The sequence below is a fragment of the Conger conger genome, chromosome 2, assembly GCF_963514075.1.
Source record: "Conger conger chromosome 2, fConCon1.1, whole genome shotgun sequence".
Classification (NCBI taxonomy): domain Eukaryota; kingdom Metazoa; phylum Chordata; class Actinopteri; order Anguilliformes; family Congridae; genus Conger; species Conger conger.
The window spans coordinates 51,189,705-51,202,901 of NC_083761.1; the positions used below are offsets into that span (position 1 = coordinate 51,189,705).

At 39.6% G+C, this 13,197-nt stretch overlaps 1 protein-coding gene across 2 annotated transcripts; it reads left to right on the top strand.

Annotated features, from left to right (window-relative positions):
• The first annotated feature begins 2,361 nt into the window (after nt 1-2,361).
• On the top strand, nt 2,362-13,197 carry LOC133122017 (potassium voltage-gated channel subfamily A member 1-like). 2 transcript variants are annotated; one of them, XM_061231669.1, is made up of 4 exons: nt 2,362-2,631; nt 3,443-4,204; nt 10,682-11,524; nt 12,666-13,197. In XM_061231669.1, exons 2-4 carry the CDS (start codon nt 3,518-3,520, stop codon nt 12,675-12,677), a joined length of 1,542 nt encoding a protein of 513 aa, XP_061087653.1. In that variant the 5' UTR covers nt 2,362-2,631; nt 3,443-3,517; the 3' UTR covers nt 12,678-13,197. The 2 variants fall into 2 exon arrangements, with proteins under 2 accessions (XP_061087653.1, XP_061087651.1); XM_061231667.1 differs by having other exon boundaries at nt 10,682-13,197.

Below are 13,197 nucleotides of genomic sequence, written 5' to 3' on the forward strand. Positions count from 1 at the left end.
GGAACTGCAACCCAGGAGCGATAAATGAGAAATAAACCTGAAGAGTACAAGCCAGTTTTCATATTCCTTTAAGTACCTTTCTGATATTTGATACTCATCACGCACCTTAGCATAGTTGTTTTTCTTTATTGCCAGTGGTTACAGTAGTAAAACACATCTCAGTCTTTACTCTTGAGATTTAACCACAAATATGACCTGCAGAATTAGCTAAGATTGAGAAGGTAGAGGGCAGTTTGGAAAGTTTCTATAATACGTTTTTGCTTTAAAAATGTGTTTGTTTATCTGTTTTTATTATAATTATCATTATATGTGAATGTAAAGGGTCCACAGTTTACACCAACACGTTGTATTGAATACAATGAATGCTGTGTTCTCATAATTAAGTGTGATAAGGATTATAGCAATTCTTGAAAGAAATTGCTACATACAATGGAAGTACTCACATTCTAAACTTCAGAAAAACCTAAATGGAATATTACAGCAGTATGCACCCAACTTATGTAAAAGTGTATTTAAATATTTTAGTATTCCTAAAATAAAGCTAATTCATGTTTACATGCATAGCCTGATTCTGCAGAGTAGACTGTTTGGTAACTTAAAAGCACAGTATTTCTCTTATTAATGCATATAATATTGTAGGCTACTTTATTTATTGCTATTGTCATATATTTATTTTCTTTTTTTTCGTATCATACATCCTATCCTATCGTAGAGACACATAATTTGAGCCTTCTAATTGGTTGAACCGGAAATTCAAGCCTCCTGAAAAGTCAGTGACAGGAACTCCACCCGTGCAAAATCTTCGGTCTGCAGATATGAATACTTGGATAATTTGCCACATCTTGTGAAGCTATCTACATTTTTAGATGTGGTTCCCCTTGATATAGGCCTAATGGACCTTTTTATTTCTTGTAGGCCAAATTAATTCGCTAAAAGTTTACTTTAGAAAAACTCAATAGCAACTTCTCTTTCCAAATATAATGCCACAGTTACTCGTGGACTTCAACAGAGCTCAAGAATGCACATTTTAATCCAGAACTATTTATTGTATTGACTAACTCACAAGTAGAAGTTCATCCTCTGAATCACGGATCAGTCAGGGGACTAGGGATTGACATTTCCCCAGAAGCTCCCTAACTCCAGTGGTTATCAGAGGTATAGCAGCTTATTGAGCCTGGTGCCAAAAAGCACATTTCCCCATTGTAGTCCACTCAAAACTCTGACCTTTTCCTGGTTAAATTATGGTATTAAAAAAAACAACATAATTTTTTGCCATCCCCTAGTTTCTTTTTCTGAAATGAAGCCCTGCAACCAGTTATTAAGTTTAAGGGGGCAGTTACTGTTTCACAGGGGTGATCATTAAATAGCCATTTTAAAACGTGTTTTGTGTTCACTCGGGTTCCCATATGACATTTTGTCTAAAGATCTGAAACCATTCAGTGCGACAAATATGCAATAATAGAGGAAATCAGGGGGAAAGCATACTTTGTCATGCTATACTTTTTCCTCTGTTTATGGTCAAGTTGCAGCAACATCCCAGCTTGCTCATGATGATGATTTGCTCCATGATCAGGCCATTCGAGACAAGACCTTTGTATTCACACTGAAGTTTCTTTTGGCCATTTTACTTCAGGTTTCTAAACTGTCATGAATCCAGCATTTCCCTGGCTGGCCTATAGATCAGTGTATTAAAAGAAAATCTTGCATTTTGCAAGCAGCAAGTCTGTGCTGATGACAGTAATACCAGGACCTTGTTTGTGTGTGAAAGTGACTGTCAATCTGAATGGCTATTTGACATTCTTCTTCTTCTTCTTCTTCTTCTTCTTCTTCTTCTTCTTCTTCTTCTTCTCTATCATTTTCTGTAATTCATCAGCCTACATCAAAGTTCACTTTCTCTGTATGTCTTTGTTTTTTATTTGGTTAAAGGGCTCTGGTTTGATAGGATCTGTCAATTCAATGCAAAAAAATAAAAAAGGGGCACAGCAATTTGTTATAATATGATTGCTGCACTTACTGTTATCATGGTAAAGAAAGAATTGATATGGTCATGTGTCCAGGACTAATTTCCTGTCTGACAGTAGCACTTGTCAGACTCTGTTCATTTGTAAATATCTGTCTACCTGCTTGTCCATGTGTATGTCTGTCTAGACGGGGAGTAGTGGGGGCGAGGCCGTGTAAGCTGTGTACAAGCCAGGGGCAGAGGGGTGACATTTGAGAAGGGAGGTGAAGGTTGTTCTGAACCAGTGGGAGGGGGCGTAAAAGCGGGGTGGTAGATTGAATTTCGACACGACAGCATTCCCAAAAATTTCAAGACGGTGTGAGGGTGGGAGGGGAGACATTGAAGTAATTGACCAACAGACAACTGTAAGTTGCTAACTGGTCAGAAGGGGGGTGGGAGAAAAGGACGAGGGGGTAGTTAACTTTTCCCAGGCACAGAACTCCAAAGTGAGCTGTGTGGACCGTGAGATAGAGCGAGCGAACGAGTGGAAATGACAGAAAGAAGAAGACCGGGAGAGGGACAGACAGACATGGTGACAGCAAAAGGAAGGGAGAGAGAGACAGTATGAGGAGACAGGAAAGACAACAGTGTGACTCTGTGTACTGATTAGGCTATCCACAACAGCTGCCTCAGTGAGTGATCCTGTGTCTCACTAACTACACTAATAACACGACTGCTCCACTTACAATAGTTTTTTAGACCTAGGACTTAATGGATTTATTTTTTATTTCCTAAGAGCTTTGCTAAGCTTGTTTTATGACCATGCAGATTCTTATTCGGATCTTCTTGGCTGATTATTGTGTGATTAGTATTCCCTATCAGAAATAAAGCGACAGTGGAAGTACATTTTTGTTCTTCAAGGATCAAATTTCCCAAATGTACCCTGAAAGAACAGTAATATTCTCATTGGGTACAAATGAGTATGTTTTTAAAATAAAAAGATTTATGTATGATTATTAGTCTTGCTGGCTAGGGGTATAATATTATGTACCTATAGAGCACGGTCCCAGCGACAAGCCTTTGTAAATTTTTAAGCACTTTTCATACCTTTATTTCTGAGAGTGTTCTTACATACAAATACCGCTGATACATTCCAGTTCCAGTTTAGATGTTTTTAGTGGGAACAATGTGCTGGCCATAAGTAGTACTTTTTACTCTTAGTCTTACATATATGGTATAACAACTGCACTATTATATGCCTTGTATGTACAATAGGATTATTCAGCATTTAAAATGATATTACACACAAAATAATACCTACAAATAACATACAACCCGCATAATGTAAACAATATTTACTCTGCACATGATTCTGGTAGGAAATCTTTAACAAAAAGAATGCTTACTGTAACAATAAAAAATGATACAATTAGTAACACCAACACAACATTATGAATGTAATATCATTAATAATTCTAATCTAGTTTATTCTTTCTTTTTCAGAAACACCATACCACACCATTTTCTCTTTATACCATACAGTATACCGAAAGCAGAGGAGAATAGAACGAGGGAAGGATGGACAGTGGAGGAAATGTAGGGGGAGAAGACAATGAGAAATTGAAAGTGGAATTCTGTGACAATGTCAAACAGATGAAAGAGGAATGTAACACAACAGAGAAGGGGGAGAAGGAGAATGAGGGAGGGGAGAAGGAGAGGAAAGACCGGAAGGGGGATAGCCGACGTTCCGGCTCTTTGTGGAAAGGTGGTTGGGCACTGACCGAAAGATTGGCCATCAACGTGTCAGGCATGAGGTACGAGACGCAGCTCCGCACTCTAGCTCAATTCCCAGATTCCATGCTGGGAGACCCACACCGGCGGCTGCGTTACTTTGACCCGCTGCGGAACGAACTGTTCATTGACCGGAACCGTGCCTGCTTCGATGCCATCCTCTATTTCTACCAATCAGGAGGCCGCCTGCGCCGGCCTGCAAATGTGCCTCTTGACGTCTTCATGGATGAGCTGGAGTTTTATGAGCTGGGCGAGGACATCATGGCGCGCTTCAAGGACGACGAAGGATTCCCCAAGGAGGAGGTGCGCCCCTTGCCTGAGAACGAGGTGCAGAGGCGCCTGTGGATGCTGTTTGAGCACCCAGAATCCTCCTCTGGTGCCCGCATCATCGCCATCGTCAGCGTCATGGTCATTGTAGTATCCATTCTCATCTTCTGCCTGGAAACACTGCCTGACTTCAGGGATGACAAAGAGGTGAGATCTGGAGAGGGAGGGATGGTATGGTTGGAGAAGGCCTGAACCGAGGGAGAAGGAAAGAAAAATTAGGGAGATGGGTGAGAAAGAGGGATGAGAGGTTTAAAGGACAAAAGCAGAGATACAGTTTATTAAAGAGGGAAAAGTAGTAAATAACTAGACAATAGACGAGAAATGAAAAAGTGGAAAAGACAGGAAAGTGGGAAAAACTAATTATTTAACTATTATTTAACTACAGAATTATTGAATGCATAGATATGTACCCTCAAACCCCTATGTGCATTTTATTTGAAGTATATTGAATATATATATATATATATATATATATATATATATATATATATATATACATCATTAAAAAGTGTAGTGGTTAACCTCAAGGTCAAGATCCAAATTCGTAGTCCTCCAGTGAGGCAGGGAGAACTGCATGGAGATTCACAAATGACAGAACATCACTCAGGTATCACCATTATGGTTATCATCTTCCTCATTGCTTAATAGTGTAATAATACTATACGTTTGCACCTCTGGTTGGATGCCTGTGGTTTTTCTGCAGTTTGTCAGCACAAGCTAAGCAACACATGCAGATTTATTGTGTAATGGTTGTGGACTCAGTGGCAAAATAAGCATTGGCTGACTGAATGCATTTTGGATATAGTTATAGTTAACCTTGGTAGAGGGGAGATTCTAGTTTGAAGATTCTAGATATAAATTATGGGAAAGGGAGGGAAATGGAAAAAATAAAAGAAGTGACCACTTTATCAGGTATTTATTAGACTGTTTGGTTTTGACGTACTGGTCTTCTGCTGATATAGCCCATCCACGTCTGCATACCATTGTTGTAACGCATGATTATTTACTGTCACCTTCCTGTCAGCTTGATCCTGTCTGGTCATTCTCCTCTGACCTCTCTCATTAAAAGGGGTTTTCACCGATAGGACTGCCGCTCACTGAATAATTTTTGTTTTTCCCACCATTCTCTGTAAAATCTAGAGACTGTTCTGTGTGAAAATCCCAGGAGTTCAGCAGTTTCTGAGATTCTGAACATCCCATTTGGCACGAATAATTATTCCATGGTCAAAGTCACATCGATCACATTTCTTCCTTTTCTTATGATTGGTCTGAACAACAACTCAACCTCTTGACCATGTCTGCATGCATTTATGCATTGGGTTACTGTCACATGATAGGTGGATTAGATATTTGCATTTAGGAGCTGGTGTAAAGGTCTACCAAGTAATGTCATCATTGAGTGTATATTTTGAAGCTATTTTACATACTTCCTGGTGAAATATTTTTTGGGTCCTATTTTAAGTTCACATGGTCATAATCAGCATTTATCCCTGATATAGACAGTGTTCATTCGTAGGTATTGTACATATATATTGAAATACTGTTACTGTTGTATATTTTAAATGGATAGATTGATGAGGTGTAACATGGCATGTTCATGATATATAGTATATAGTATGACTGCCTCTTACCTCAGGTAAACCTTAGTGTGGCTGGAAGTGCCGCAGTAGTTTCCGAATTCAGTCTCCTTTTGGCTGAACTGCTCAAGGAGAATGTAACCTGGGCCTGTAAATGTAACCCTTTACACTCCCCCCAAAGGGCAATTTTCACCTATTTTGTACTAGTCCTATAAAAGACTATTTACTGCACACACATGTTTGGAGACTTAAATTAAAGAAGAGTACTATTCAGAAATTTGTGACAGAACAAATTAATGTCAGAGAATGTATGTACAGTGTATAAAAAAGGTACACTAAAATACAAACAAAATACAAAATGCCTTATGTTTTTATAGTTTAGCACTGAATATCTCAATTTGGTCAAGGACCAACCCAGAACTACTTTACATTTGATGTCAACGTATTATAAAATATGGTAAAATATTGACAAGCATTCAAGTTCCACATGAGTTTTCCCAAAACTGCACCCAGATGTCCTCAATAAAAAACATCTGCATATATTTTTGTCCAGGCACATGAATGACCAGAAAAGCTCATTGTCCTACTAAAACAGATTTTATGATACAAAATGTAAAGAAAATTAACCTTTACACATGTTTTATTCACATATATGAGAGTATGTTTTTATAAAGCATGCCCCAAGTGTCCAAAAAGCTATCCAAAAGGATTACTCACCCTAATGCTTTCTAACAAAACTGCATCACCTTTTAAATGCAACTTTATTTCAAAATTAGGTTAACCAAAGCTCTGTCAGCCCTGTGAACCAGTACAATTAGAGGTTTATCTATAGCAAGTCCAAATCCTGTAATTACACATGTCTATATATTAATTTTGCTATGCAAACTCAGCGATATTCCTAAACTATCGGCCACCTGACTATGGCACACTGTGCCTTAAGGCCCGGACACACCAAACCGACGGTCGGCCGCGGAGCGTCGACAAAGATCTCGCGTCGATACGCGTCGTTAATGTTGGCTGTGCCGAACACACCGCAACGACGGTCCGCCGACGGCCGAGTTGCACGTACGTTCTGCGCCTGCGTGAGAGGTAATAACTCTCCACACCAGCAGGTGGCGGTAGTCTGTATTTGTCTTTCAAAAAATGGAAACCGGAAGACTGGGGAATGCGTTTGCATTGCGTTGGACCTAGAAGCAGCCATTGTCTCGCTCACAACAAACAGTTTGCAGCAATTTCCTTGTTCTCTCGCTATTTAGTAATACTAATCGAAAATTATGTCTGGTAGTGATAGTAACTTTGGAATGGCACTGGCTTTTTGTCTGCGTCCTGTTGACTTCCTCGTTTGCTTGTTTTCGTCGCTTCCGTTTCTCTTCTCGTGCACTGATTCGCTAGCTGGACAGCCAATCAGAGAGCTCTCTCTCATCGACGGCTCCGGGGGCTCCGTCGGAGCCCTCCAAAACACGCCGACGGAGTGTCGGCGTGCGGGACACACCGGAAAGACTCAGCCGACAGGGCGCCACCGGCGTCCGACGGCCGACCGTCGGTTTGGTGTGTCCGGGCCTTTATGGCAAGGGTAGGAGACTCCGTACAAGAAGCTTACCATGTTTCACCTTAGTTTAGTACTGAAATGACCTAGCAATGGCAACAATATGATGTAGTTCAAGGAGACTTTTTCTAGGTATAGTCCCGGAAAAAATATAATTTTCTCAGAAATGACTGAACGCATTATGAAATAAACTCCAATGCTAGAAAACAGTCATAGCTTCATAACCAGGTGGGGGTTCCAGAAATATGTCTATCAAATAATTAGCAAAAGAAACTTATATTTCTACCAAACTGGAAATATGTCAGGCAGATGTGCAATGAGAAAGAAATCGGTTTTATTCATGCAACTGAATTGTATATTTTTGTTCTCATATTGGAACAAGTTTTTTTACGTGGATAAATTGTACCATGAGTTGTTTAGTATAGGCCCTTATTGTCGAGGTGAGAGCTGTAAACTGTGAGCGAGGCTGGAGTTTTATTGCCCTGCTTTGCACAAAGGCTGATAAGCATCTAAAGTGCTGTTCTCGCTAGCAGAGTGTCTTTTTAATCATCTTGCATCACCGTTTTGTGGTTTTATTTCATCACAGTTTTTGTATGATATGAATATGAATGTGACAATAATTTGAATGGGCAACCAAAAGGGGGCAAAGTAGATAGGGTAAATAGAAAGGGGGGTTTTCAGATGATAAAACATGTTTTTTACATTGTTTTGTAACAGCACGGAATCCTTTATGAGTGTTATATGTTGTATGTTCTATTGATTTGAAACACGTTTGATTATCAGCTGATTTAATTGTTTATTTTTGTAAGCTATGAATTCTAATAACAAACATTATTTCAGAGGCATACAGCAGATTATATTTTAGGAATCTTAAATTGGCCATTAAACCCCTGAAGTATCGCCCTTTTCTTAGCACAAGCTTAAAAGTGACATACTCAAAATAAAATAGTGACTATTTTTGAACCCTTTTGAACACAGGCATAATCCTGGTCTCTTCTGAAAGGTAACCATTCGGGGTTTGTTTTCCAAGAGTCAGAATTACTCAAAATTTTACTGAAGCAAAGCTACAGAAGCTAAAACATGAAAGTGAAAGTGGGAGTTTTTTCCTCACTGAAAATATTTTCGGTTTTTGACTGGATACAGATTATTGTAGCTGTGGCTGGTGCCCTTAGAAACACAATGGAGCCAAGTCAATTTTTTTTGACGGCAATATCACAAAAAAAAAAAAATCTAATCTATGTCTCATCTAGGTACTTTTGTAGAAGTATACAACAGCGAAACGGACAACAATGATATTTCCTCCAGATAAATTTTAAGTAAACAGTTCTATCAACATTTCTCTGAGTTAGTCCTAGACTTAAGGGGTTAAAGATACCTGGTCAAACTAGTGCCAATAAATCAGATTACAGTGAATGTTCCGATAATGAAAACAAGTACACATTCGATGTGTGAACACTGACCATGCACATCCGGATTCTACATTTGTTTTTTGAGTGCCAACTGCCCTCAGAAGAAGAAAAACTAATGGAAAATCAGCAAGTAAGAAGAGAAGGATACAAGGAGAGAGAGGTTAATGCCCAGATTATTTTAGTCATGCTGTTAAATATGATACACTTAGATTGAGTGTGAGTGTGCAAGGAACGGGAGAGGAATGAAGGGCAGAGGTGATGGTGAAAAGCCTGTAAGTCAGATATAAAATGTGCTACGCTCAACAGAAAAAGTAAGCTTTCTGGGAAATAGAGGAGAGAGGGAGGGGTAAAAAAAGAATGTGAGGGGGGAGGCCGTATCTTATTTTTGTGGTTTTCCCAACCACTGTGTTGAACTGTACTTACACTGGCCGGGTCAACCCTGCCAAGAACCTGCTGTAACCTTGTCCCACTGGCACTTGGATGTGAGTGAGATCCAGAGCAAGAGATAGATGGGTACTGACGAAGATGGAGAAAGAAAGTGGAGGGGGGGGCCTCTCATGTTTCTCCTAGGAGATTTAAGGCACTATTTATAGAGCGAGGACAACCCAGAGAACACATCAACACATAACACATAAAGCGAGCACCCTTATTACGACACCCAGTGACTCACCTTCTGAAAATTACGGAGAAAAGTATATTTTATATTTACGTAGAAAAGTCTTATTATAGGTACTTTGACAAACAGCAGCATACACGTACACACATAAACAGGTATCACCAGGTACTGTGTGTTCAGACAGGCTGACAAAAATGGAATGAAAGATGAGCACAAACAAATAATTGTCCTAATAGCAATTATAAATTTAAACTAGCAAAATGTCAGAATCCATTTGAAAGTAATAGATCTTCAGACATTTTTACACCAATTTTACTCGCAATTATGAACAAGCTTTTTATACAGAAAACACAAAAAGTCATTCATTTTCAGTTCAATTTCAAACAAACCTATTGAATCTATGAATTTTAGAGCTTTCACCAGTCAATGCACTAGATCCAGAAGCTAGTGAAAAAGTTGTGCCTGTAACCGGAAAACCCCCATTTTGGAGATAATTAGCAGCTGATTTTCTAGAGAACCTGCAACTGAAAAAGAATTCCCTTTAGAGGACATCACATATGTAATGTCAATGCTGTTTAATATATTTAATGCATTCCCAACAGCACACATTTTCAGTGGGCCCAAATCCCAAATATGCAGTACCAAGATCAATTCCAAATGGTATAACAGCACTCTTGGTTTCATTGCTTTACTGTTACATAATCAAACCAATATTGTATGTTACTATCAAAAGTTTCACATTATACCCCAATCTCACACCTCTGTTTTGACCAGATATTCAAACAAGTTATGTTTTTGGGCTCAAAGACATTTAGAACAATTTGAAATTTAAGCTTGAGCAAAATACTTAAAGTTTAAGTTTACATTTGGAAACTGAGTTCCTTTGACTGAAAGGGAAAGAGCTGCAATAAACCTGTAAATACTGTCGTCAACATAGATGACGGACTATCCTAAATCAGAGCAAAGGCATATGCAATATGCAACAGTATCAATTTTGTAATAATATATTTTAATTGGAATCTTATAATTTACATCAAGTTGCATTTCTTCCTTTTAAAGACATCAACCCAGAAAAAACGAGACTACTGCAGTGAGTGTTTTTCAAGGTTTTTGTTTTTTTGGAATGGTTCTTTTACATGTGTACATACTCAAACAGACATCATAACACATGTTATTTTAATATGTTTATGCAAAGAGGAGCACTTTTCTATGTGTTTTGCAGAGGTAAATATTTACATTGAGTCTAGAGTATTGGCCCATTTGCCTACAGCTCAAGAAAATGTTTTTTTTAATTGATAGAAGACATGTTTCCACCATATATTTAGGTCTGCTGTTCTAAATATTGCTGTGCCACCTCTAACACTGACAATGCACTTTCTGAAGCTTGATCTCATCCCTTTGATAGTTTCGCATTTTATATCACAAACTATACATTTCCATTTAGTTCCACTTCTCTACTCTGCTCTTTTTTTCTAGGAATACCTGTATCAGCCCCACACCCACAACCACAATATGACCATGCATACCCCCCCAGCCTCCAGCCCCTTCCAGAACCCCTTCTTCATCGTGGAGACCATGTGTATCTTCTGGTTCTCCTTTGAGCTGCTGATGCGCTTCGCCTGCTCACCCAGCAAACTTCACTTCTTCAAAGATGTCATGAATGTCATTGACTTCACTGCCATCCTCCCCTACTTTGTCACGCTTGGAACGGAGCTGGCCAAGTCCAAGGGCAGCACTCCGGCCATGTCGCTGGCCATCGTCAGGGTCATCCGTCTGGTGAGAGTCTTCCGAATCTTCAAGCTTTCCCGACACTCCAAGGGGCTTCAGATCCTGGGCCAGACCCTGAGAGCCAGCCTGCGTGAGCTTGCCCTGCTCATCTTCTTCCTCTTCATTGGAGTCATCCTCTTCTCCAGCGCCATCTACTTTGCAGAGGCTGACCACAAGGACACGGCTTTCACCAGCATCCCAGAGGCCTTCTGGTGGGCCGTGGTCACCATGACAACGGTGGGATATGGGGACATGTATCCAGAGACGGTGTGGGGGAAGTTGGTGGGGTCAATGTGTGCCATCGCTGGAGTGCTGACCATATCCTTGCCCGTGCCTGTCATCGTCTCCAACTTCAGCTACTTCTACCACAGGGAGACAGAGTGCGAGGACAGGAAGGAGTACAGCCACATCAAGTCCTCGCTGTGGGAAAACGAGGGCAATGAGGAGGGGGAGGGGGAAGGGGAGGGTGAAGCTCTCCCCCTGGAGATCTGTCCTCCTCTCAACGGAACTCTGTTGGGAGGGCTTTGTGCAGATCAGAATGGGAAGCTGACAGTAGGTAATCTCAGGGAGCCCCTGGTGACACAGGTGTGAGGTGGAGAGGCTAAACACAAGCACAGATTGCATGCCACAGTATACACACATCAGAAAAAAGGGTATGTTAGGGGTCCGTTTTTTGTTCTCCATTGTACAATGTTCCCTCACAGGGTCATGTTTGTACCTTAAAATACACTGCCGCAGTGACAAGCCATTGTACCTCAAAAGGTAAAAAAAATTCTGGCAGTGTATGCAATCTGACAGTGAGAGGGGAAGTGACTGTAAACACTGCCTGACTGAATACCACATTCATAAACAAGGTTGTACAGTACATTTCCAGTGACGCACTAGCACAGTTACACTGACAAATTAGCATGGTGCCAGTGCTTATATAATGTTTTAAATGACTCTACTCACCTGGGGCCACAAAGCAGGATTACCGAGTTTTGTGGATAACCACACTAAAACCTGGAACATGATTTGATATAAAAATAACTGTTTTGGCTTTTAGTCTGCCCAGTTACCCAGCTAACTTAGTAATCCTGCTTTGTCGCTACCCTGCGTAAAGGAGAGCAAAACAGGATCACTTCTGCGAACAGCAATTGAAGAATGACAAAAAATACCATGGTATATCATGATTAAATCTTATACACGTGTCAACACAGCCTTAAAGGTACAATATGTAATTTCAGGCTTCTAACGGTCAAGAAAGGAATTGCAGCAACAAACACCCTCAAGCCACAACACTGTTTATCCCTCCCCCTTCTCTGTGAAAGCGATGACACTGAATCCCCCCCTCCCCCATGCCATTGGCTGTGGCAATTAGAACCAATTTTCAACCAATGAGCTTGAATTATTGTGCAGCTATACAAAATTTAAGGACTATAAACACAGACAGAGGGTGAGTCAACATGTCACTGTGCCTTTTTCAATGATCGGAAGAGATTTACAATGGTCTGGTAACAATGTTTTAACACAAAAATCTTACCTATTGTACCTTTAATTGTCAGAAAGATGATTTATTTACTCACAGTATTTATTTATTACTAACAATGACTATTTATTACCACCAATCAGGTATTTATTTATGAATCGGTAACAAATTGTTGTGATGTTATATTATGTAGTGTTTATATATTTATTTACTCATTGTGTTTAGGTTACTAGGTGAAGTCTGAAGGAGTTATCAAGATAAACTACACATACCCCAGCAAAACGGGTGAAGTACATTGTATGAGAAGGAATGCTAACATTTCAGAATTTATAGCAATCACACAAATCCCCACACAGAGTAAGCTATACCACACAAGCTTAATAAAATACAGTTTAATCGTATATTGTGCCACAAGGTGTACTATTTTAAGCAATTCTGTAATGTATTATGTAAAGTAACTCATTAATCACTGGACAGGTCAAACAAAGGTCTATAAAGTGTATGTACATTATTGAGTGAATGTCAATGTCCAGAATGCTGCATTTGTACTTGCATTGTGTATTCTGTGTTTATATGTATTTAATAAAGCTATATTTTATCAATTATTTTGTTGACATCACCAGTGTGTAATATTTCTATGGTGTTTTTCACCATGTAATCCAATGTTTATAGCCACCAGCTTTCTAAATCAGAGCTTAAATTTGTACCCCGCCATTGTAAACTTCTTGTGACAATTGCACATAATAAATACATATAC